Source organism: Anopheles funestus, chromosome 3RL (assembly GCF_943734845.2).
Source record: "Anopheles funestus chromosome 3RL, idAnoFuneDA-416_04, whole genome shotgun sequence".
Taxonomy (NCBI): Eukaryota; Metazoa; Arthropoda; class Insecta; order Diptera; family Culicidae; genus Anopheles; species Anopheles funestus.
In genome coordinates, this window is record NC_064599.1 from 63,719,870 (window position 1) to 63,742,776 (window position 22,907).

The following is a 22,907-nucleotide window of genomic DNA, read 5'->3' on the forward strand; positions in this document are numbered from 1 at the left end:
ATTTTAAGGCACATTACATATTCCGCTTCCGTGCAACAAAACCCATCCATCGTGTACCAACCGGGATTGGGGGTTTGTCTCGTGTGGAAACTAGAGCAAAAAGGAAAAAAAAACCAACGCCGGTACGAAAACAGATAAAATATGCTTTCCCGGGTGCGAAACCAACCCCCCCATCGGGAGGGGTTAACGCTTGGTGCCGCTTTAAGATTTCAAACAAAGCACCATTAAACGGAGCGTGCGACCAAAATGGCACCGGTCGTAAAATGCTTCGAAGCGTCGCCAGAACGTCGTCGATTTGTGACAGTTCTGACGCGCTTTCCGATGCACCGGGCACGACACTCGTAAACGCGAAACGCCATAAAGATGATGAAGAACTGCTTTATTTTGCCAACCGTGCTACACAGCACTCACGTGCCCTCCCCCGGGGGATCGTAAAACCATTCTACCGATGTTCATGCACTTTGCCCTATGCGCAATGCGTAACGAATCCGGTACGAAGCGTTGGCTGTGTCAGGGGTTTTTGGGGCGAATCGGGGGGCAACAATTATCATGGAGGAGACGACACGACTAGTGTGGCAACCAATGTTTAATGTTTGAAAAGGTACTTCTCGTGGACGAGAATAAAGTAATGAAAAATAGTGCAATTGAAAATTGTATTGTTATAAATAATATTGCTACAAGATGTTGCTTCATTGTCATTATTAAAAAACAGATGATTTAGAGTCAGAATAAAGTGTCCTTTACTGTGTACTATTGTAAAATTTAAACCAGAACTCTAATATAATTTTCAGGATATTCATCCCACAGAAAATCCAAGATAAGTATTTTAATACTGATTAGAGTGCATCGAAATTTTTTGTTGAAACTCCTGATTTTCGATTTATCTATCTTTCTGTAATTAACACAATTTCTCTCGTCTTTTTCCCTTATTACAGATTTCTGCTTGTTTTAGTGTGTCTGATATTTAGCGTATTATCGACGATAGACGAGTACAGTAAGTTCGCGAACGAGACCTTATTCTGGATGGAGATATGTCTGGTGGTATTCTTCGGTGTCGAGTACCTGGTCCGGCTCTGGTCCGCCGGCTGTCGGTCAAAGTACATGGGTTTCTGTGGCCGGTTACGCTTTATCCGCAAACCAATCTGTATTATAGGTAAGTGTTTCTTTGCATCGAAACGTTTTTTTTCTCAGCGCCCCGCGCCACGAAGTTTCGACACAATTCGAATGTCTTGCAACTGCAATTTTCCACCACTCGAATGTTCCATCTTTGCTTGTACCTGGTGTACCTTATTTCAAATTCATTAGAAACTAAATTAAAACACGACACTTCGATTTCAAATGCATACATCTCGTACATATTTAACCGCAGCAGCGTAGCGGACAAATGCATTTCATTGGGAAAACCTTTACGGCGTAAAGCACCTTCAAGTGGACGTGCAGACCAGTATCGTACCTGGAAGTGTTTTAGCCTGGCGATGGTTTTATTTATTTCTTCTTTATTTTCGTCCCCCGTTCTCTCCTTGGTAGGAAGCTTTTGCGTTAATTCCGGTCATGATCTTTTCGTTTCTTTTCGCTTGTTATTTTCTTTTTCCGCTCTCTGTTCCGGTTCTTGTTTTTACGGACAAGGGGGCCTTATGCCAGGGCATTATGCGACAAGGTAAATGAGTTCTTCCCGGACGGAAAGAAACCTTCACCTCCCCCCAGGTCCGACACTAAATGGAATAATTTGGTCGTTCAGCTCACCGTGTCTAGTTCTTAAATCCCGAGCAGGTGCTAATGTCCCTTCACCTTGTACAGGCGGGGGGGTTTCTCCCGGGGCACACCACCAATGGCTAATAAATGAGTGGCAATTTAAGGGTACACCGCAGGTTGTGCATAAATAATTGCTTTGCTCACCCGGTACCGAGGCGCTGTAGAAATGGGTTTGCTCATCATTTAACCACACCGTTGTGGTTGTGAAATCACTCACACACAGTTCCACATTAGGCATAGGCTTCTGGAGTGGAGTTTTTTTCATTACCATTACCAAAACGACAGTTTCCCCGTAGTCGTCACGCCAGGGATAGTCTCCGAACTGACCAAAACTGGAACCGGAGTTTTCGCTCAACGTACGAAGCTTGCTGGCTAGAAATGGGAAAGTGGCACCTTTACGAACACGAAACACGGACCACGGTTTGCAGTGGTTTGACCTTTTTCTTTCGAACGATCCGCTTGCTGAAAGACAATAGTAAGCACGACAGATGTGACCATCCGTGCCACAGTAGGAGGTTTCGTACTAAGGTTCTGACCGGCTTCTGACCTCCTTCGAGCAAGAGCGAACAAATCTCATGAATTATTCATGAGCGATTGCACCAAGGCTAGGCATGGGTTTCTAGTGAGGTCCAAGAACATTTTCCCCGGCCCAGTGTTTAGCCGGTTCGATCGAAGTGGTTGTCTAACGGTGCTACATACGAACTAGACCATCCTTACTAACCTACACCGATTTCAAACCAAAGCATATGTTTCACTACACTTAATGGAAAATTTTGACCGAAACATGTGGCAAAATGATACAAAAGAAAGAAAGAAAAAAACAAAAAGAAAACAAAACAATCGAAAAACCAGTGCCAGAGGTCATCCTTTTCCGTGGAAGCGAATTTCTTCGTTTGGCGCTTTCAACAGCGGAAACCTCACTCACAGTCTTATTGACTCTTTTTCGAGAGCCTCGTTCTCATTAGCATTTCAATTTGAGTTTGCTGAAAAGTTCTACCCTTTGTCGCTAGTTTATGCTTCTGCTGCATGCCCTTTTCTTGCCCCGCCCAAGGGGTCACATAACCCCATAAAAAGAAAACTCTCCACATTCTCCACTTTGCTTCATGAAGGTGGTATGAAAAATATGAATGGTAATATTAGCTTTTTGGGTTTTTCTTTTCTTCCTCCTTTTTTATAATCCTACTACCCGGCATGGATGATAATAGTGGTAACGTAGCGCTTGATTGTTCGCAAAACGGACTTTTGGCACGGGATCCATGTTTTGCTTTCTGGTGAATTTCTCGAGACTAATTCGTCCGCGCTTGTTCGGCTTATGGATGGGGATTTATCAGGAGAGCTTTCTTCTTGCGCTCAATTCTCACGGGGTTTTTTGATGAGGAAAAGTATAGGTCAAAAAGGATTTTAAACCAAAGGGGGCTGACCGAGGTCTGGGCCGGTTGTGACGATTGTGATGAAATTGTGTGAAGAATTAATTGAAGAACTACCGTACTCCAGGGGAATGGTTCGAAGGAACAAACAAAAACCTCCCAAAAACGTTCAAATGCTAATGGTAGTTATTGTTGGCACTTGGAAAATATCTTAATTGACTGGTTTTTGGGATTATAAAGTTTGCTGCTTAATAACGGTAGCAGGAACTTCACTAATAACAATTAATTTAAGAAACGAATTAAATTTTTAATAATCAAAAAGTTTTAATAGTTATGAGTAGTGTTGGGTCAAGTAGCTCTTTTGCAAGAGCGGAGCGCACCGCTCTCGCTCTCTAAAGTGTGCGGTGCGCTTGAGATAGCTTCACATGGAGCGCTGCACACAGGAGCGATTGTGCGATGCGCTCCCAGGACCGAAGTTCCGCACCACAAGGAGCGCTGCACGCAGGAGCGATTCCTGCGATACAGCTACCTCTTTTTCCCGTGAGCTGTGCGGGAGCGCGCACAATAAGATGACCGGAGCGATAGCTATAGCCTTAGGAAATTTTCAAATTTTTTGATTTTTTTTTATTTATATTTTTTTATTCTTTTCTTCTTTTAAACATTATTTGAGTAAAAAACAACTTATTGTAACAATTTCGCATTAAAATAAAACAAAATTTTTAAAATTTGCTAAATTGCTCAAAAAAATGGCAAGGCCTTATAAAATTTTCGAGTTGAAATTTTTTTTTAGTTTTTTTCTGATTTTTTATCCTTTTTTTAATTTAAAACACTATTTAAGTGAAAAGAAACTTATTGCAACAAATTCCCATTAAAATATACCAAATTTTTCAATTTTGCTACAATGCTGAAAAATGAGGAAAATTTTAAATTTTCTCAAACAGGGTAGGGAACTTGGTTCCTCGAATAACTTCTGGCACAGACATCTGAGGGCATGGCCGTCCAAGAAGAAAATGTAGCCATTAGTGCCATCTATCGACCACAGGTTAAAGATTGGCGATCCGTTGGATACCGACAGAGTTAGAGGCAAAACTTGATGCAAAAATGAACCTTTTGAAATTTTCAAATTTTTATATTTTATTTATTTTTTTCTGATTTTTTATTTTTTTTTATTTTAAACATTATTTGAGTGAAAATAAACTTATTTGAACCAATTGGCATTAAAATAAATCAATTTAAATTTTTTTGCAAAATTTCTCAAAAAAATGGCAAGGGGTAAGCCTTATAAGATTTTCGAGTGGAAATTTTTTTTAATTTTTTTCTGATTTTTTATCCTTTTTTTAATTTAAAACACTATTTAAGTGAAAAGAAACTTATTGCAACAAATTCCCATTAAAATATACCACATTTTTCAATTTTGCTACAATGTTGAAAAATGAGGAAAATTTTACATTTTCTCAAACAGGGTAGGGAACTTGGTTCCTCGAATAACTTCTGGCACAGACATCTAAGAGCATGGCCGTCCAAGAAGAAAATGTAGCCATTGGTGCCATCTATAGACCACAGGTTAAAGATGGGTGATCCGTTGGATACCGACAGAGTTAGAGGCAAAACTTGATGCAAAAATGAACCTTTTGAAATTTTCAAATTTTTATATTTTATTTATTTTTTTCTGATTTCTTATTTTTTTTTATTTAAAACATTATTCGAGTGAAAATAAACTTATTTGAACCAATTGGCATTAAAATAAATCAATTTAATTTTTTTGCAAAATTTCTCAAAAAAATGGCAAGGGGTAAGCCTTATGAAATTTTCGAGTTGAAATTTTTTTTTAAATTTTTTTCAGATTTTTTATTCTTTTTTTAATTTAAAACACTATTTAAGTGAAAAGAAACTTATTGCAACAAATTCCCATTAAAATATACCACATTTTTCAATTTTGCTACAATGTTGAAAAATGAGGAAAATTTTACATTTTCTCAAACAGGGTAAGGAACTTGGTTCCTCGAATAACTTCTGGCACAGACATCTGAGGGCATGGACGTCCAAGAAGAAAATGTAGCCATTGGTGCCATCTATCGACCACAGGTTAAAGATTGGCGATCCGTTGGATACCGACAGAGTTATAGGCAAAACTTGATCCAAAACTGTGGAAAATTTTACATTTTCTCAAACAGGGTAAGGAACTTGGTTCCTCGAATAACTTCTGGCACAGACATCTGAGGGCATGGCCGTCCAAGAAGAAAATGTAGCCATTGGTGCCATCTATCGACCACAGGTTAAAGATGGGCGATCCGTTGGATATAGATCGAGTTATAGGCAAAGCTTGGTGCAAAAATGAGGAAAATTTTACATTTTCTCAAACAGGGTAGGGAACTTGGTTCCTCGAATAACTTCTGGCACAGACATCTGAGGGCATGGCCGTCCAAGAAGAAAATGTAGCCATTGGTGCCATCTATCGACCACAGGTTAAAGATGGGTGATCCGTTGGATACCGACAGAGTTAGAGGCAAAACTTAATGCAAAAATGAACGTTTTGAAATTTTCAAATTTTTATATTTTATTTATTGTTTTCTGATTTTTTATTTTTTTTTGATTTCAAGCATTATTTGAGTGAAAAGAAACTTATTGCAACAAATTTGCATTAAAATAAATCAATTTAATTTTTTTTGCAAAATTTCTCAAAAAAACGTAAGGGGTAAGCCTTATGAAATTTTCGAGTGAAAATTTTTTTAAAATTTTTTTTCTGATTTTTTATTCTTTTTTTAATTTAAAGCATTATTTGAGTGAAAAGAAACTTATTGCAACAAATTCGCATTAAAATATATCATTTTTTTTAATTTTGCTGAATTGCAGAAAAATTAGGAAAATTTTACATTTTCTCAAACAGGGTAAGGAACTTGGTTCCTCGTATAATTTCTGACACAGATATCTCAGGGCATTGTCGTCCAAGAAGAAAATGTAGCCATTGGTGCCATCTATCGACCACAGGTTGAAGATTGGCGATCCGTTGGATATAGATCGAGTTATAGGCAAAGCTTGGTGCAAAAATGAGGAAAATTTTAAATTTTCTCAAACAGGGTAGGGAACTTGGTTCCTCGAATAACTTCTGGCAGAAACATCTGAGGGCATGGTCGTCCAAGAAGAAAATGTAGCCATTGATGCCATCTATCGACCACAGGTTAAAGATGGGTGATCCGTTGGATACCGACAGAGTTAGAGGCAATACTTGATGCAAAAATGAACCTTTTGAAATTTTCAAATTTTTCTTTTCAAATTCTTTCTTGACCCAACACTAGTTATGAGCATACCTACTGCTTAAGATTTAGTGTATTTTGCCTACTCAAGGTCAACATCACTGCCAACAAACCTTTGTAGGGTTGCGATTGAGAGAGTTTCAAAAGGAAATTTGTTCAAGGAGTCACCTTCTGTAAATAGGCATTGCGAAGTGGAAAACTACAAGCAAATATCCAACTAATGTCGATCCACGGACCAACTTTCTACTTGTTGATGAACAATAAGTTTGATCGAGTAAGTGATCAAGCGTACTCAGTATCCTCCCAAGAAGAGATCGTGGAGTACAAATTCTCAAAGAGCTATGCCTGAGGTATCCCGGTTTAGGAAGTATCAGTTATTGCTTCTGGCCATGCTTTGAATTACCTATTAGTAGACTCTGTTAGGTTTACTACATGACCCAAATGACAGGAACCAACAAATTCTGTGTTTCAAATAACGATGTTCTTTTCAAACCCTTTTACCTGAAGGCCTCTTCAAGTATTCCCCAATGTTTTTTACCTTAAATTTAAGTTATTAAACAAAATATTTTATCAAAAAAATTCTTATCAAACATTTCATCTTTAAACGTATATCCGAGCAGGTATATTTCTCGTTTTTAAACCATTGTTTCATCTGCTTCTTATCACATTACACAAATTAGATCAACTGCAAGATAAACAATAACATCCAAATTTAGCATATTTTTGTTCCGTGGGTGTTAATATAATTGAAAACTTTTGCCCACAATCCCATGGGGCGGTCTAGGTACATATTGTTACTTTCCTTTTTTTTAAATAGCACACGGAAACAGAGTTGGATTCAAAGCCTGACTTCACAAGCAACAAGTGCCACCACCATAACCTTCAAAGAGGCAAACCGTGCCAGAAATCAGAATCAAATTGAAAGGGAGTTCCCCGGTACTCGAGCCTCCCAGACAAATTTGTCGAGCTTCACCCGTATAACGTATCCCACGAGGCGTGCAAAACGGAAAACGCGCCCCAAAAAGTCGACCCAAGTCCCTTCCCATTCGTACTAGCTTGTCCCATTCGTACCAGTCCTGTTGGATACAAAGCGCGCAACAGCTGAGAGTTTTAACAAACAAAACCAAACAAAAAAAAACAATTCTCCACTGGTTGAGATTTTTGTCCGACCCGTTTGGTACTTTTTAGTATTATTTTTTATTTTATCTTTTTAGTCGCGTCTTTGTTTCAATCGAATGGGTTTTTTCTGCTTCTTTGTCCATTCACTTGCTTTGTTATGGCGCGGTTCTTTTTTTCTCTTTATTCTCGGTGTTTTGCTTTATGCTTCTGGCACGTTCCGAAGAAGGTGCTTTCTCTCACTCTCACTCACTCTTTGCAATTGCTTACTTTGCGCATACAATTGTTTCCTTTTCTTTTCTTTATTGAACGCAATTTGTACCATTTGCTCGCGAGTTAGGCTTACGGTGGTGAGTTTTCTTTTATCGTAACGCTTTAATTTTGTACCAATTTAAGCACCAGTTGGTGGTTTGCTTGAGCATAAATGTTTTCAAGGGTGGTGTACTGTGAAAAGGCGCCATTGTGAGGTACAGTACAATAAAAGGGAGTGAAATACAATCGTATTTAATTCATAAAGTACCCAGAAGGTTAGGAATTTATGTTTGCCATTCACATTAATTTCATATTTGATTAGAATGATTTGTTTTGTTAGCTTGGTTTTATAATCAAACAGTTGCTATTTATTTACGGAAATTTATTTTGTTGTTAATACAACATTTTTATCCACAAATGAAATTCATATTCCGTTCAATCATTAAAAGATATTAAAGTTTCATACAATATACCAGCTCTAACCATCCTAACGTTAGTGGAACCATTGCTCTAGAACGCTATCTTTCTAATTAAAGGAAATATTTTTCAATTCCACCATTTTACGTCCATCTACTGCACATGAGTTGTCACGGTGAGTGCAGTTAAAACAGCATCCGATGAAACGTGCAGCGACATTCAGCGAAGGCGAGTTGTTTGCTATTTTCAAACCGAGCACATTTGGTGTACACATTTGAGAAGTTTACTTTTAAAATTATGACCCCGTAAAATGGCGCTACTATAACCCCGCCATGATGCCATGATGATCGAGTACGAGTGCTGTACATGCAGTGCACCAATTGCTAGTTGATGCTTGATGCACGTTATTTCATAAAAGTTTTACTGCACCAAAAATTATTGCGGACTGCAGTCCGTCATCAGCGTAGTTGCATTATGCATTGGATGCGCTGTGTCTGTTTTTTTTTTAGTCGTCAGAAAAGTGTTTGACGAGAGCAAATATTTGGACAGTAATTGAATGTTATTTTTAAAAACGTGTTTTGCGAAACGTTGCCATTAATAAGCTGCTTTCATTTCATGCTGCAGTTATTTGGTTGTGGTAAAATTGTTTGAAGTAAAGCATTAGGTATTTGTGAAGCCCTCGACAGTTCAAGGTTTAAGACGACATTTGTCAAATAATTGAGTCACTTTCTTCAAATGTCTAAACGCGTAAAGTAAACTCCATAATAAAACAGGTTATTTGCAAAAACATTCTTTTGCTACCGGGTTTATTCCCACAGCACGGGTGTTGATAGATAAATATTTACTTTACAGCAGCAGTTGGTGTTTCCCTCCGGAATCAGACAAAGACTAAAGGTCCTGCCGGTAATGATGTTTGCCGGATGTAAGGAACGATCGGTTCGGTTCGTGTTCCAAACCACACCGCATTATCTTACCGGAAGGTTAACTTTAATAGGGACCCATCTGCCACGTTTCAGGCAAGCGACACACAATTAAAGAGTAAATATTTGTCAATCAGCTTCATTTCTATTTTTGGCCTTCGGGCTTCAGGGTCCCTGTTTACCGTGCGATGGAGGTGGCAATGGTTAAAAGATACGGCCAATTTACCACCTTCACGGGCTGGGTTTTGTTGTCACGGAAGTGCAAATAAAATAAAACCACAGATAAGCTGTTAATGTTGGTGTGCTTTCGCTCATGGCATCGGGAAGTGAAAAACTTTCTTTGGTGACTTTGGTGATGTGGATAGCAGGTGCGTAGCGTCATAAGAAATTAAAAATAGGTCAAGGGTGATTTTATCGGACGAAGTTTTAAGTGATTTAGGCAGCGGAGAACACAGAACGCAGCCAGTTCGATGTCACGACCAACCAGGCGTCTCCATTCGAATTTTCCTAGCTTCGAAGTTTTAGTTTAATGTTTTTTTTTGCTTTATGTTGACCTTTGTTTCGAGCTGCACACAATCAAAAGCAAACCGTGATAAAAACCGGTGCCACTACCATGACACATTTCGAGGTGTGCCGATGATGACGTTCCGTAAAATTGTCGCCATTTACCGCCGCCTGGTTTTATTTATTCATTACGATTTTCCATTCCCGCTCTCCTTCCGTACTGCGACCTTCCCTGTCAGGCATTCCGTAGTGCCGGAAGCTAATTTGCGGCCGAACGTGCAAAACCGTACGACCGATAAGCAATGTTCGCTGTCAAAGAGAGAATTAAACGAGAATAAATGAACGACGACGCAAAATTACGACGCAACCGTACGCTACTGTGGTGGCGAGAAAAAAAAACCCCAAACCGAATGGAAAGCTAGACAAAAATAAGACTTGTCAAATAGGTGACCACCATCACCGGTCAAGCTGCATGCAATCAAAAACATGAAATACGCATCAAAACCCGACCAACAATGGTGGCACACGGACACAAAGAGGGAGCTACAAAAAAACGAATAAAACAACACCATTTTATGGTGATGTCGTGCGTGTTTTTTTTCTAGCTTTGTTTTCCACCCCCCCCCCCCCCCCCACTCCTTCGGGAGGTGGGGAAAACACCCCCAATTTCCCTTGCGTTTTCGGTAAAGATTTGCGTGACTCTAATTTAAGCGACATCCTTCCCCATTATCAGTTCACCTCAACAATCGCACCACACCGGGCGCCATTTGCAAAAACTAATTCCAACCAAACCGAACCTAAAACTCCCAAATACCGCATTGTGCGGTTGAATGTTTTGTGTGCAAAATCAGAAATCTTTCGGGGAGGGGGCCCTCCATAAAAAAAAAACCAAATTCCATCGATTAGTGGCCGGTTGGGTTTTAATTTTTCATTTTCTAAACCATTGTTTGGCGGCTAAACGAGTGCCGCACGTTTGGCACGTGTTTCGGACCCCCGGTTTTCGATTAATTTAAACCAATTTTCCAAAAGTTGTCCCCTAATTGGGACACTGGTACGGACATTACGCTGGGAAAGGATAATTGAAATCGCTAACCGAGCTGTTACCGTGTCTAAAACTTGAATGGGAACAAAAAAAGGGGAGGAAAAAGGACCAATTTTATGATGATTACAACTGTACGGTAACGTTTCGGGGATTCGATTTAGAATGGACACCGGTTGGTAGAACGAACGTCATTCAATTGCAACCCCGACAAGCTGTTTGTCGCAATGTGTAAATTTACTGCAACAGTTCCTTCACCACCATTTGGGTAGGATGCTTTGGCTATAAACATTTTTGATGACGCATCATATTCGTGTAATGGTTAACGATAAGATCGAAGGGTGTTATTTAAGGAAAATGGATACGTTTGACCAACAAAAAATAAAAAACGAAGGTCTCCACAACGCACAGATATTAATATGTATTTAATTTTATTTTATATGATGCATCATAAACGTTCAATAATCGTTTTTAAAGCAGATAAGATCAGTTTTCCTCGACTTCCCCGCCATTCGCCGGCCAAACCTGTCTCTCCAAACAAATGTGCGTCATCATAGGAATGATTGACATAGAATTTTTTTTCCCATTATTATTAAACAAAAATTTAACAAATGAAACCGTGTGCGTCAGCAAATTTATAGAACAAATTTATTTCCTACAAAAGTTCAAACGAAACCATCGCCATTCTTCCACCGATGGAACGACTTCATTTGTCATCCTGGATGGCATGAGTCCATTGTTAAGCAAGATGTACAATTGATGGTGATGTCGGAAATGGGAACCATAGTACTTCGCAAGTGTGCTTTGTGCCTTCGGTGTCCTCCATTCCCATCCGTTGGCTAGGAAATTGAAAGCATCCATTTGTCAGTGTCTAGTTGGAGATGATGCCTGTCGCCATCTGTCGAGCCACCGGTGGGGGGTTAGAGGAACGTTGCTGAAGGAGGGGAAACCTTGCACCTTAGAGTGAGTAGTTTGGCGAGCCAGTAACCACCGCCGATAGGTGGGAATGAAAGTTTCCCAAAAAGGTTTATGTAAATGCGTATGGTAAACCAGTGTGTGAGGATTTTTTGTAGCAAACAGTAGCGAACAGAAAGCGAGGACACTCCGACGAACATGAAGTCATCATCGTATATGGTGTAACTTATCACCGAAAAAGTTTTCAACCAAATGTTTCTAGTTTTTAGGGGCGACAAATGTTTTTGCTCTATCTCATCAAAACTTTATCTATCACGATGCGGGATGCGTTTGCCGTGAGATTTGGTTATGTTCGTTGTACCCATAGTGTGCCGGATAATATCTTTAGGGATTTTCGTCCACATCGAAAACTGTTTCAATTGGATGGTAACTTTTTCTCATCATATTCTCTCTGTCGCTAGAATTTTCAGTTACAGTCACTAAACAATAATACGTTACTTATTCATCGATGACAATTTGTTCTTTTTTTCGCTGTTTACAGATCTTATTGTAGTCGTAGCGTCTATGGTTGTGCTGTCCGTCGGCTCAAATGGTCAGGTGTTTGCAACGAGTGCCATCCGAGGTATCCGCTTCCTGCAGATCCTTCGCATGCTGCACGTAGACCGGCAGGGTGGCACCTGGAGACTGCTCGGTTCGGTCGTGTTTATCCATCGACAGGTAAGCAGTAAAATGAAAAAAAAAAACGCTGCGGAAATCAGAAATGGAATAAATCACCCCGTCAGAGTTCAGATCCCGTATCCTCAGTAGATTAGGTTATGCATATCATATGTAACTCCCAAACGAAAGACAGAGAGAGAGAGAGAGAGAGAGAGAGAGAACTGGCATTAAATTGGACAAATCCTTTCCCAGGAGCTGATTACCACACTGTACATCGGTTTCCTGGGGCTTATCTTCAGCTCGTACTTCGTGTATCTGGCCGAAAAGGATGTGCTCGGACCGGACGGTAAGGCGGACTTTGCCAGCTATGCCGATGCGCTCTGGTGGGGTGTCATCACCGTCACGACGATCGGGTACGGTGATACGGTACCGCAAACCTGGATGGGCAAGATCGTTGCCTCCTGCTTTAGTGTGTTCGCAATCTCGTTCTTCGCACTGCCGGCCGTAAGTAACACATCGCCTCTTCTTCCGCTATCTTTACTCACCCTTTCTCTCTCTCCTTTTCACTCATCTGCAGGGTATCCTGGGATCCGGATTCGCCTTAAAAGTACAACAGAAGCAGCGCCAAAAGCATTTTAACCGGCAGATACCGGCCGCCGCCATGCTGATACAGTGCCTCTGGCGCTGTTATGCCGCCGACAAGAGCTTCCACAGTGACGCCACCTGGCAGATCTACGTCAAGTCGAACGACAACGGCAACAACAACGGCAACAGCAGCACAGCCCTTCCATCGCAGTTGGGCAAAGTGAGTGCGATGTTTAGCGGTGTACGTTTGTATGTTTTGGTGGTACTTTCCTGGCATCTTTTGCATATACGATACATACCTTTAGGGTGGTTCTGTGTGGTTTTCCCCCCTCCCCATTGCTGTCGGTTTGGTTTTTGTGAGTGTTTTCAGTTCTTGTTTGGTGATGTTTTAAATCACTACATTATTCTATTTTTAGTACATTCTTTTATAATTTATTTCTTTTTTATAACTTCATCTTGAGTAAGTTTGTTTTGTATCACTTTTTGAAGAAGGTGATATTGCTACTTGGATAGCAGTAATTTCATATTTTTTATTTAAATTTTAAAACAAAACATATTCGAACAAACCACAAACTGGCAATGGCCGACATGTTCGACAAGCTTAAAATATGCTCTTTCTATAAGGCAAAGGTAAACAGATCCTTATCTCACACTAGTAATTTGCACTCATAACGTATGCATTTAAAAAATGGACTAACTTCGAATGGAAATTGTCGTAAAAATAAATGTTGACATGTGATTCAATATTTTTGACGTCTAGGAGATCGATTACACCCTGTGTTTTGACCTCAAAATTATTGGTAAAGATCCTCCTTTAGAGATTTTTTTTAACAAAATATTGTGCGCAATATTTCTGAGATATTCCGAGTGTTGGAAATCTTCGACTAAATTTTTAACTTTACCGTTCCATCCAGTGATCTCTCAGTGAACCTCCAGAAAACATTTTATGTTCATGTATTAAATTTTCGTGAAACCTGAAAGAACACGTCACTGACTACTCGTTCCCATCCATTCGTCTAGTAGATGACGTTGGAATAGTTCCTAATCCACAAATGTCTTCAATCTTCATTTTCTGGGAGCTCTTCATTGGTCAAATATGGTTGTTCCGAATTGACAATTTCGTATAACAATGTGCCGGAAGCTCTCTAACTTTCCAACAATTTCCCGTAGGAACTTTGAGATTATTCTGTCCTACTAATCTTCAGTTTGCTGGCGTCCCGACAGAATCCTGGTTTCTGTTCGATATTCTGACCTTTCTTTAGACGACTTTTTTCTAACTGATCAACTGTATCTCACATATTCCAACTACTTCGCTCCTGTGTGGAGTTGACCTTGGAATCAAATCAGTGAGTTACCGCCTTGTATTCGCAATAGTTGTTACAATAGAACCGATAACATAAAATGTAAACTGTATGCAATGAGATAATTACAATAATAATTATCTCTATGTGACATGTAACTCCCCAAAAAAAAAATCAGTCCATTTTTGTAATGCATACGTTGTTAATAGGATCTTTGTTTAAAAAAAAAAAACATGATAAAATCCTTTCTCTCCCCGATAAAACCTTCCCATTAAAAGTGTATTGAATGTTTGTCCTATTGTTAGCACAACCATAATTGTATAGAAAATGGACAAGGTAAAATGGCTTCGTAGTACAGGAATGTACCACTCGTTGCTTGCCGTTTGTTGAATGTTTCATGTATAGTGCTCGATGTTTGATATTGATTGCGTTTAATTAGTGGATGTAGTTATTCGGTGCACACATTGATGGAAAGCCGTGCTTTGACTGCTTTTGCTGTAGCGTTATGTCTAAAAAGCCTTCCACATCATATCCTATTCCCCTCGGGGGTAATATTAAACAATAAACTAATAGTTCACTTCATTATAAAATGAGAATGGGGCCTGAATGGGAATAGATATTCCCCCCACTAAAACCGAACAAAATGCTTTAAGACTGATCGAAGTTTAAATGCTTACTTTTAAACTGTTTTCAACATTACTAACATTCGATTCGCTCTCAAGTTGATGCTTATTTGTGTAACGTAATCTAATGCGTTTTTGTTTTCTGCGACTAACAATGCAGATCCGTGTAACGCAATCCAATTATTTCTCATTGCTCCGTGGACGGCTAGTGGCGCTTCAGTTTTGTTCCATGCAACAAAGCCACTCGACTGCACCGTGCTTCGTCACGGAGCATTCCCACGCTGCTCAAATCAATCTATTTCCGTTCCCACGCGGACAAATAAATTACCGTCCGCGGTCGATTTGTTCTAAGCGCTCGTACTAAGCCATCGTCGTCTGACGTATCTGATTACACGACTGCAGTAGTCAGTACGCCGTTCAAAGAACGATTCTACGCAAATGAGAACGTTCCAAGCCGTTCTTGGAAAGTGACTGCGAACCGCGAGCGATATTGTTTTACAATTGCATCCCCTTTCGTCCTACCTCCCTTCTCCCATCCATACTGTCTTAGTACTGCCAGTGCGGAGGTTCCTTTTCAGCCTTTCCGTCAACCAACAAAAAAAAAAAGGTTGTGTGGGCAAAATGGTCGCCCGGTCGCGAATCGCTAGCAGAAGGCAACGCATAAACCAATCAATCAATCAAACACAAACTCTCAATCAAACAAACGGAACGGAACCATCCTTCAACCCGGCCCGATCCTATTCTCTTTCTACAAACGCACTTCATCGGAAAGCAAATTGGCATCAAGAAACAAACAAATGGATAGAAACAACAACAGACGAAAAAAAAGCCAAAAACCAAAACAGTTTGTGATCAAATTTAAATTTTGACAGCTTTGCAAAGTGGTTTCGATGTTGTATTTTTATTACCTCACATCTGTGTGAGTGTGTGTGCTTTTGGGGTTTTTTCGTTGTATTCACTCCCCATTGTCTACTAGCGAACAGGGGAAAAAATGTCAGCAACAGTACGCAGCCAACATTTGGCTTTGTTTACACTTACGCAGCCATTCCGCGATGAACCGCTCGAGTAGAAAGGATGGAGTTGTTTGTTTTTTTCCTCCAGTTATTTTCGTTCTCTACTTTATTTTTGCCATTCTCGTGAACATATTCCACTTGCAGTGATGAATTATTCAAAATCACAATATTCGAAATAAACATGGCAAACGCGTTTTCCGGTGTTGTGTGCGACTGGCAATACCATTAACCGAAAACGGATCATTCAAAATGTGCGAAAGAGATAGACATTGCAGGATGGAGTAAACGCGACCATGAAACACATAAATTGCCCTGTATTCCTTCCTCTTTTTCCCCGGCGTTTCCCAACCAGAATGCATTTCATTCTCATGCTTTTTATCCTCACTTCCATTTGAAACTCGTTCGTTTTCTTTGTTTTACGTGCGGCTCTCGATGGCTTCCAGCGCGTTTGGGGATTGAATTAGAATAATGGTTGTTTCATTGTTTTGCAGAAAGAAAGGAAAATCTTCCTCATCCGCTACACGGAAAGCTTCCTCGCGGGGGGTTTCGATTTTTATTCACAAGCGCTTGTGAAAGATATTTTTCCTCCACCGATGAGAAAGAGCGCCCGAAGTGAGCGAAGAAAATGGATTGATTTTCGTGTGTGTTTTTTTTATTCCATCGATTCTGCGGGATTGATTTTATTTTTGTGAAAGTGCTTTGATGTAAAAGCATGATTAGATGAAGCCATTTTGCAATGCGATACCTTGCGGGTGCTTCACCCACACGTAACCGGGCATGAGCTTTTTCTTCTTCTTATTTTTAGGGACTTTTTTTTAGCTACATTTACTTCAAGCCGATTTGGGTGTTGTTATTTTGCTTAATGCGTTAATCTAATTTGATTGGAGTTGATGCATTCAAGTGATGTTTTCTTTCCAATCGCGCACCGATCGTTCCTTTTAATGTATTCAGGAACGGGTTAGTAATTGTAAATTTAAATGAGCATAACCTTTTACAAAGGAAAGTAAATATTAATTTTTATTTAAGGCTATTTCTTGCAAGTATGGAAGAGCTTTGCAAATGAAAAAAGTTTAATTTTGTTTACCTCCATTAATTAATTGAACAACGTCAAATAATATACAGGAAAATGAATGGAAAACTCTTCTTTTCTCGTCAGTTTGTTTCATTTTCCATACATTTGTGCCAGCTCGACAAACATCGTTGCTCTTTACATTCATATCAAAATATGCATCCTCTTCCTCTCGGCAAGCACCATTTAAATCTGATGATTTATTCAAGCTTTCGAACGAATTCATTTCCATTTCGAAATTTTCCCCACAACAAATGGCCGCAAGTCGAAACTATGCCCCTAGTAGCATCGTAACCATTTTCTCCGTGAAACGAAACGAATGCAACGAGCTTTGGTTAGGATGACTTTGTACCGAAACATGGGGAATGCAAAAAATATCATTCTATTTCTAGTTTTGTGCCAATTGCAATGCACTGCAAGATCTTTCCGACTTCTGTGTGCCGGGGCATAAATATTGTTTGATGAAAATTAGACTCTACAAACTCAGCTTAAATGGCTGTAATCTCATGGTTTGGAGTTTGTTTTTTATGCACAGTGTTGGTATACTTTACCCATCGCAAGTTCATTTCAACTGGCGGATACATGCCAACGCTCATGTTCGCTTTCATTCATCACGATCAGATCAGAAGGATAACTGAGTGGATATTAATGCTGTTGCTTGCGTTGAAACGATGACGCCAGAGGAAAGACAAAGAGAAGTGAGCTTGAGAGCGCGAGAGAGAGAGAGAGAGAGAGAGAATCGTAAAAAGCAGTGGATCAAATCATCATCTGCGATTTGTGTTATTTTTGTCTTCTGCATTTCTGAGCAGACTTTTTATGTTTGATTAGGCGACGACGGTAGAAGGATAAAAGGGCAAGAACATGAGACATGCAATAAAAAAAAACGTTCGCTTCAAATAACCATCCCCAAAGTACACACCATTGGATGGGAAAGTTATTCAGCGTTTGTGATGCTGATCCGTTCATTCATCACATGCTTCACACTGAGGATGTCTTTCATTCGAAGTATTGAAGAATTATAGAAAGCGTTCCAATTTTCTTGTACATTTTTCCTGGAAATTGATGCTACTTTTATGGAATAATTCAAAGCAATTCTTTGAATGGTATGAGTAGACTATTCTGTATTTGCAGTGTGTGAAACAAGTATACGTCTAGTTAAAAAGATCTAGTTAAAAAAGGTAGTTTAAAGAGTTTAGGGGAGTTTAGATTGATTTTATTTGAAAGTAATATACTACATTCAATTTCAAAAATCCACTCCTTGCCCAAATCGATTAATATGTCTTAGTTCCAGGTAATATTTTTCAATTTTAAAAACTTTAATACCTTTTTTCTATTAAACTTTGAAGCTAAATGAGTCATGCATTCACATATTGTTAACTAAACACTCGTTTTTTTAAGTGATCTTGATTGAAGATACGATTCTCACTGATCATATGTGAATCGAGGATTCTACTTTCACAGATTCGGTTCTTTGCGCAACTGAAGGGTAACATTCCGTGAGAGATCCAAAGTAAGATCCGGGATAAATAAACTTACGAGAAGCTCGAAATCGTATACAAGGCGAAAGAATATAATATTTCGCAGATAGAAAGAAAATATACACGAGCAAAAGCTCGAAGAGTAATAATTTGAAAATAAGATTTTCCCACCTCTTTCATCTTGTTACGAAAAAAATACAGCTGTACGAATACTTTCATCACTCACTGTACATCATCACTAACAACACTTAAACACATTCGTGGTTTGGGAAATGTATTTCATCTTCAATCGTGCCCCTCATATCTGAATGGGTTGATCGAATGATAATCACGTTGCAAGATTTCTACGCTACCATATTACTTCAATTTACACATAAACACACCATCTTTGAATAGCACGCAAAATGGCATAGACGATATAATGGAGCTCATAAAAGGATCCTTTCGACAAAATAGGCAAACAGGAAAAGCGTCTCACACCGGGCAAGCGGGAATGGAATGGAAAGCGACAGACGAGCCAACACACAGACCGATCGTTCCGGAAATGAACAAAAAACCCCCCACCAGGTGGTGTCGGTGGAAAACCGTTTGCTTTTTCATCACATTTACGGGCGGTTCAAAATTTGGTTACCCGTTCGTTTGTGTACCATTTTCCGTGCTTTTTACTTCTATGTTTATTGCCTTTCGGTACTCTGCCGCTACCCCAAAAACAAGCCTTTTGGGCCTGGTTGGACGCACCTGCTTTTGAAAAGAAACAAAATCTTGACTTTATTTTCAGTCGCCCGAAGCGAATGAACTGATAATTTGAAAAGCAGGAAAAATATACAACAAACGTGGTTCAGTGAAACCAGGGGGAAAACTCGGGTTCCCCCATCGAAAGTAAACGCCAAAGGAACATTCAAAGGGAAACATCGTCTGCGGCAACATACAAAACAACCGCGTTGCATAGAAAATGGCTTATGATGGTCTTTTCCCCTTCCCAGTATACTCCTTCCCCACGTTCCCCTATCACACAAGGAGGCAAGTTGTGGCCACATCATGACGATCGACGACGATGATACGATGGTAGTGGTGATGATGATGAAAAACTTCCGGTGTGATATTGAGAAGGATTCGTGATTCATGCTGGAAAAGGCTGAAAGGGACAGGGCAAGTAGCAAGCGTTTCCCGGGGAAAATGGCCCCCAAAGCGTAAACACATTTTCCCAGCCCGAAAGAATCCCGCGGCGACGGCTGACAACACCGGCAGACAAATTCGTACGGATGTTCCATCAGGATGGGAAGTTTGGGGCAGGGAAAGAGTAGGAAAATTGAAAGAAAAACTCTCACTTTTCCCGATGGTATCAAGCCGGGCCATGGTTGAGGAAAGGTAATGTTGAACGGCGGGGCGAGTTACGATGAAAATGTGGGAAAACTTTTTTTCCCTCCCACGAAAAACTCTCACCATCCAGACACATTAGCTTCCCCTCCTCCGCCCTACACCGCCCTCAGTTTGTTCTGAATGACGAATTATTACAGCCATTTCCCGTCTTTCGCCCCACGAGAAGAAGGCTTGTGACCAGACAAAGGGAAAATTCAGGTGTCGGCCATGTGTTGGAAAAGCCAGACATAAAAAAGAATTTTGTTTTCTTTCCTTTCTCCCCTTGATGCATTTTATGTACAATCCAGTCAATCCACATCATCTAATTCTTTCTTTTCAACCCCAACATTGTGATATTTGGTCGTTGGAAAAACGTGGAAAGTTTTCTCATGCTTATTCCAAAAAGGTTTTCTAGCCAACTCCTGGTGAAGACACTGCTGTTAACATACAGCACAGCAAATAATGTAGCAAGGCAAAATACTACTGGTTTGTTGGTCCGTTTACAATGCTCCATTTAATGTGGAATGTGTTTTCCGTCCCCCACTAACATTCAACATTCTTCTCTGCTTTTATGTTAAAACTTCAATTTCACGGTCTCTCTGGGAAAGTGTTTTCCTGCCTGCCACACTGTGGAAACTTGTTGCGTGTCCAAGGTTGCTGTTTCGTGGGTTCTACCTGCGTACAGTAAAAACGGGGTGTATACAGTTACCCGGTTTTGCTACTTCATGTTCCAATTGTGGTAAAGATTGTACCACGAAGCTTGGTTCTTGGGTGGGTTGGGCTGGACCTTTGGAATTCTACCGTCAGCTTCCAAGAAGAGTAAATTTTGCGCCAAACCCGATGCTGCATTCGTGGAAATTCCATCTTCTAACCGGCGCAAATATCTTCCCTGCGCTGTGATGCAACAGTTGTATTATTTACGTTTGTCGAATGGAGATCATACTCCACATTCCTACCGTAGTTGTGTAAAGGTGTAACAGTAAAACCGGTATGTTGTAATTAAAATACGACTGTTCAAGACGTTTGCTGAAAAATATGTTTATTTTTTGTTCCTCAATGCCGTAACAATGCGCCCCTAAATAACGGAAAATTTCAATTTAAATTCTCTTAAAATATTGTCCATTAGTGCTGATGCCATTTTGCCATAGTCCGTTCAAATCTTGATTTTCTGTTCGAGTAAAGACCATCACACAGAAAAATACCGAGTATCTGTTGGTAAATTTTTCGGCAAATACGGTGGCTAACGTTTTCAAAGACGTTTTCAGCGGTATTTTGTCATGCCAAAGCTGATATTCAGGACACACACTCATACAGATCTCGGCTTAATCTCATTAATTGAGTTAGATAGCGAATTTTAACTCCAACAACTCATAGTAGAGTATTTTCCTTTAATCCCACCATTCGTATAACAAATCCTTCCTTACATGGATGTGCAGGGTAGATGATGAAATAGGCTTCATCATCTCAACATCTTCCGGATTCAGTTCACGGGGAACCCAGGATTAGTGTTGAATCAAGAGCGAAAGAGCTACCTCAATCGCTCCGCTCATCTTATTATGCGCGCTCCCGCACAGCCCACGGGAAAAAGAGGTAGCTCGTACGGAGCGCTACACGCAGGAGCGGTTGTGCGATGCGCTCCCAGGAGCGAAGTTTCACACCACAAGGAGCGCTACACACAGGAGCGATTGTGCGATGTGCTCCCATTTGAAAATTTCACAAGGCAATTTAGCAAATTTATATATGATATAAAATATATTTATATTATATATATTTTAATGCGAATTTGTTGCAATAAGTTTCTTTTCACTCAAATAATGCTATAAATTAAAAAAAGAATAAAAAATCAGAAAAAAAATTACAAAAAATTTTCCACTCGAAAATTTCATAAGGGGTACCCCTTATGATTTTTTTGAGAAATTTTGCAAAAAAAATTAAATTGATTTATTTTAATGCCAATTGGTTGCAATGAGTTTCTTTTCACTCAAATAATGCTTTAAATTAAAAAAAGAGTAAAAAATCAGAAAAAATTTAAAAAAACATAAAAATTTGAAAATTTCATAAGGCTCATTTTTGCAATATCTTTTGCCTATAACTCAGTCAGTATCCAACGGATCGCCAATCTTTAACCTGTGGTCGATAGATGGCACCAATGGCTACATTTTCTTCTTGGACGGCCATGCCCTCAGATGTCTGTGCCAGAAGTTATTCGAGGAACCAAGTTCCTTACCCTGTTTGAGAAAATGTAAAATTTTCTTCATTTTTGAGTAATTTAGCAAAATTTATAAATATGATATATTTTAATGCGAATTTTGTTGCAATAAGTTTCTTTTCACTCAAATAATGCTTTAAATTAAAAAAAGAATAAAAAATCAGAAAAAAATTAAAAAAAAAAAATTCACTCGAAAATTTCATAAGGGGTACCCCTTGCCATTTTTTTGAGAAATTTTGCAAAAAAAATTAAATTGATTTATTTTAATGCCAATTGGTTGCAATGATTTTCTTTTCACTCAAATAATGCTTTAAATTAAAAAAAGAGTAAAAAATCAGAAAAAATTTAAAAAATATAAAAATTTGAAAATTTCATAAGGCTCATTTTTGCAATATCTTTTGCCTATAACTCAGTCAGTATCCAACGGATCACCAATCTTTAACCTGTGGTCGATAGATGGCACCAATGGCTACATTTTCTTCTTGGACCGCCATGCCCTCAGATGTCTGTGCCAGAAGTTATTCGAGGAACCAAGTTCCTTACTCTGTTTGAGAAAATGTAAAATTTTCCTCATTTTTGAGTAACTTAGCAAAATTTATAAATATGATATATTTTAATGCGAATTTTGTTGCAATAAGTTTCTTTTCACTCAAATAATGCTTTAAATTAAAAAAAGAATAAAAAATCAGAAAAAAATTAAAAAAAAATTTCACTCGAAAATTTCATAAGGGGTACCCCTTGCCATTTTTTTGAGAAATTTTGCAAAAAAAATTAAATTGATTTATTTTAATGCCAATTGGTTGCAATGAGTTTCTTTTCACTCAAATAATGCTTTAAATTAAAAAAAGAGTAAAAATTCAGAAAAAATTTAAAAAGTATAAAAATTTGAAAATTTCATAAGGCTCATTTTTGCACCAACTTTTGCCTATAACTCGGTCGGTATCCAACGGATCGCCAATTTTTAACCTGTGGTCGATAGATGGCACCAATGGCTACATTTTCTTCTTGGACGGCCTTGCCTTCAGATGTCTGTGCCAGAAGTTATTCGAGGAACCAAGTTCCCTACCCTGTTTGAGA

At 39.2% G+C, this 22,907-nt stretch overlaps 1 protein-coding gene across 2 annotated transcripts in view; it reads left to right on the plus strand.

Moving 5' to 3' along the window:
• The window catches only part of LOC125766878 (potassium voltage-gated channel subfamily KQT member 4-like), a 90,036-nt gene that overhangs the window by 52,239 nt on the left and 14,890 nt on the right, over positions 1-22,907 (plus strand). The window contains exons 3-6 of one of the 2 annotated variants that reach the window (XM_049432951.1): positions 936-1,153; positions 12,078-12,253; positions 12,446-12,697; positions 12,771-12,998. In XM_049432951.1, the coding sequence (XP_049288908.1) occupies positions 936-1,153; positions 12,078-12,253; positions 12,446-12,697; positions 12,771-12,998 (874 nt within the window). Of the gene's footprint in view, positions 1-935; positions 1,154-12,077; positions 12,254-12,445; positions 12,698-12,770; positions 13,020-22,907 lie in introns of both variants that reach the window. The other variant, XM_049432950.1, reaches the window with a different exon arrangement.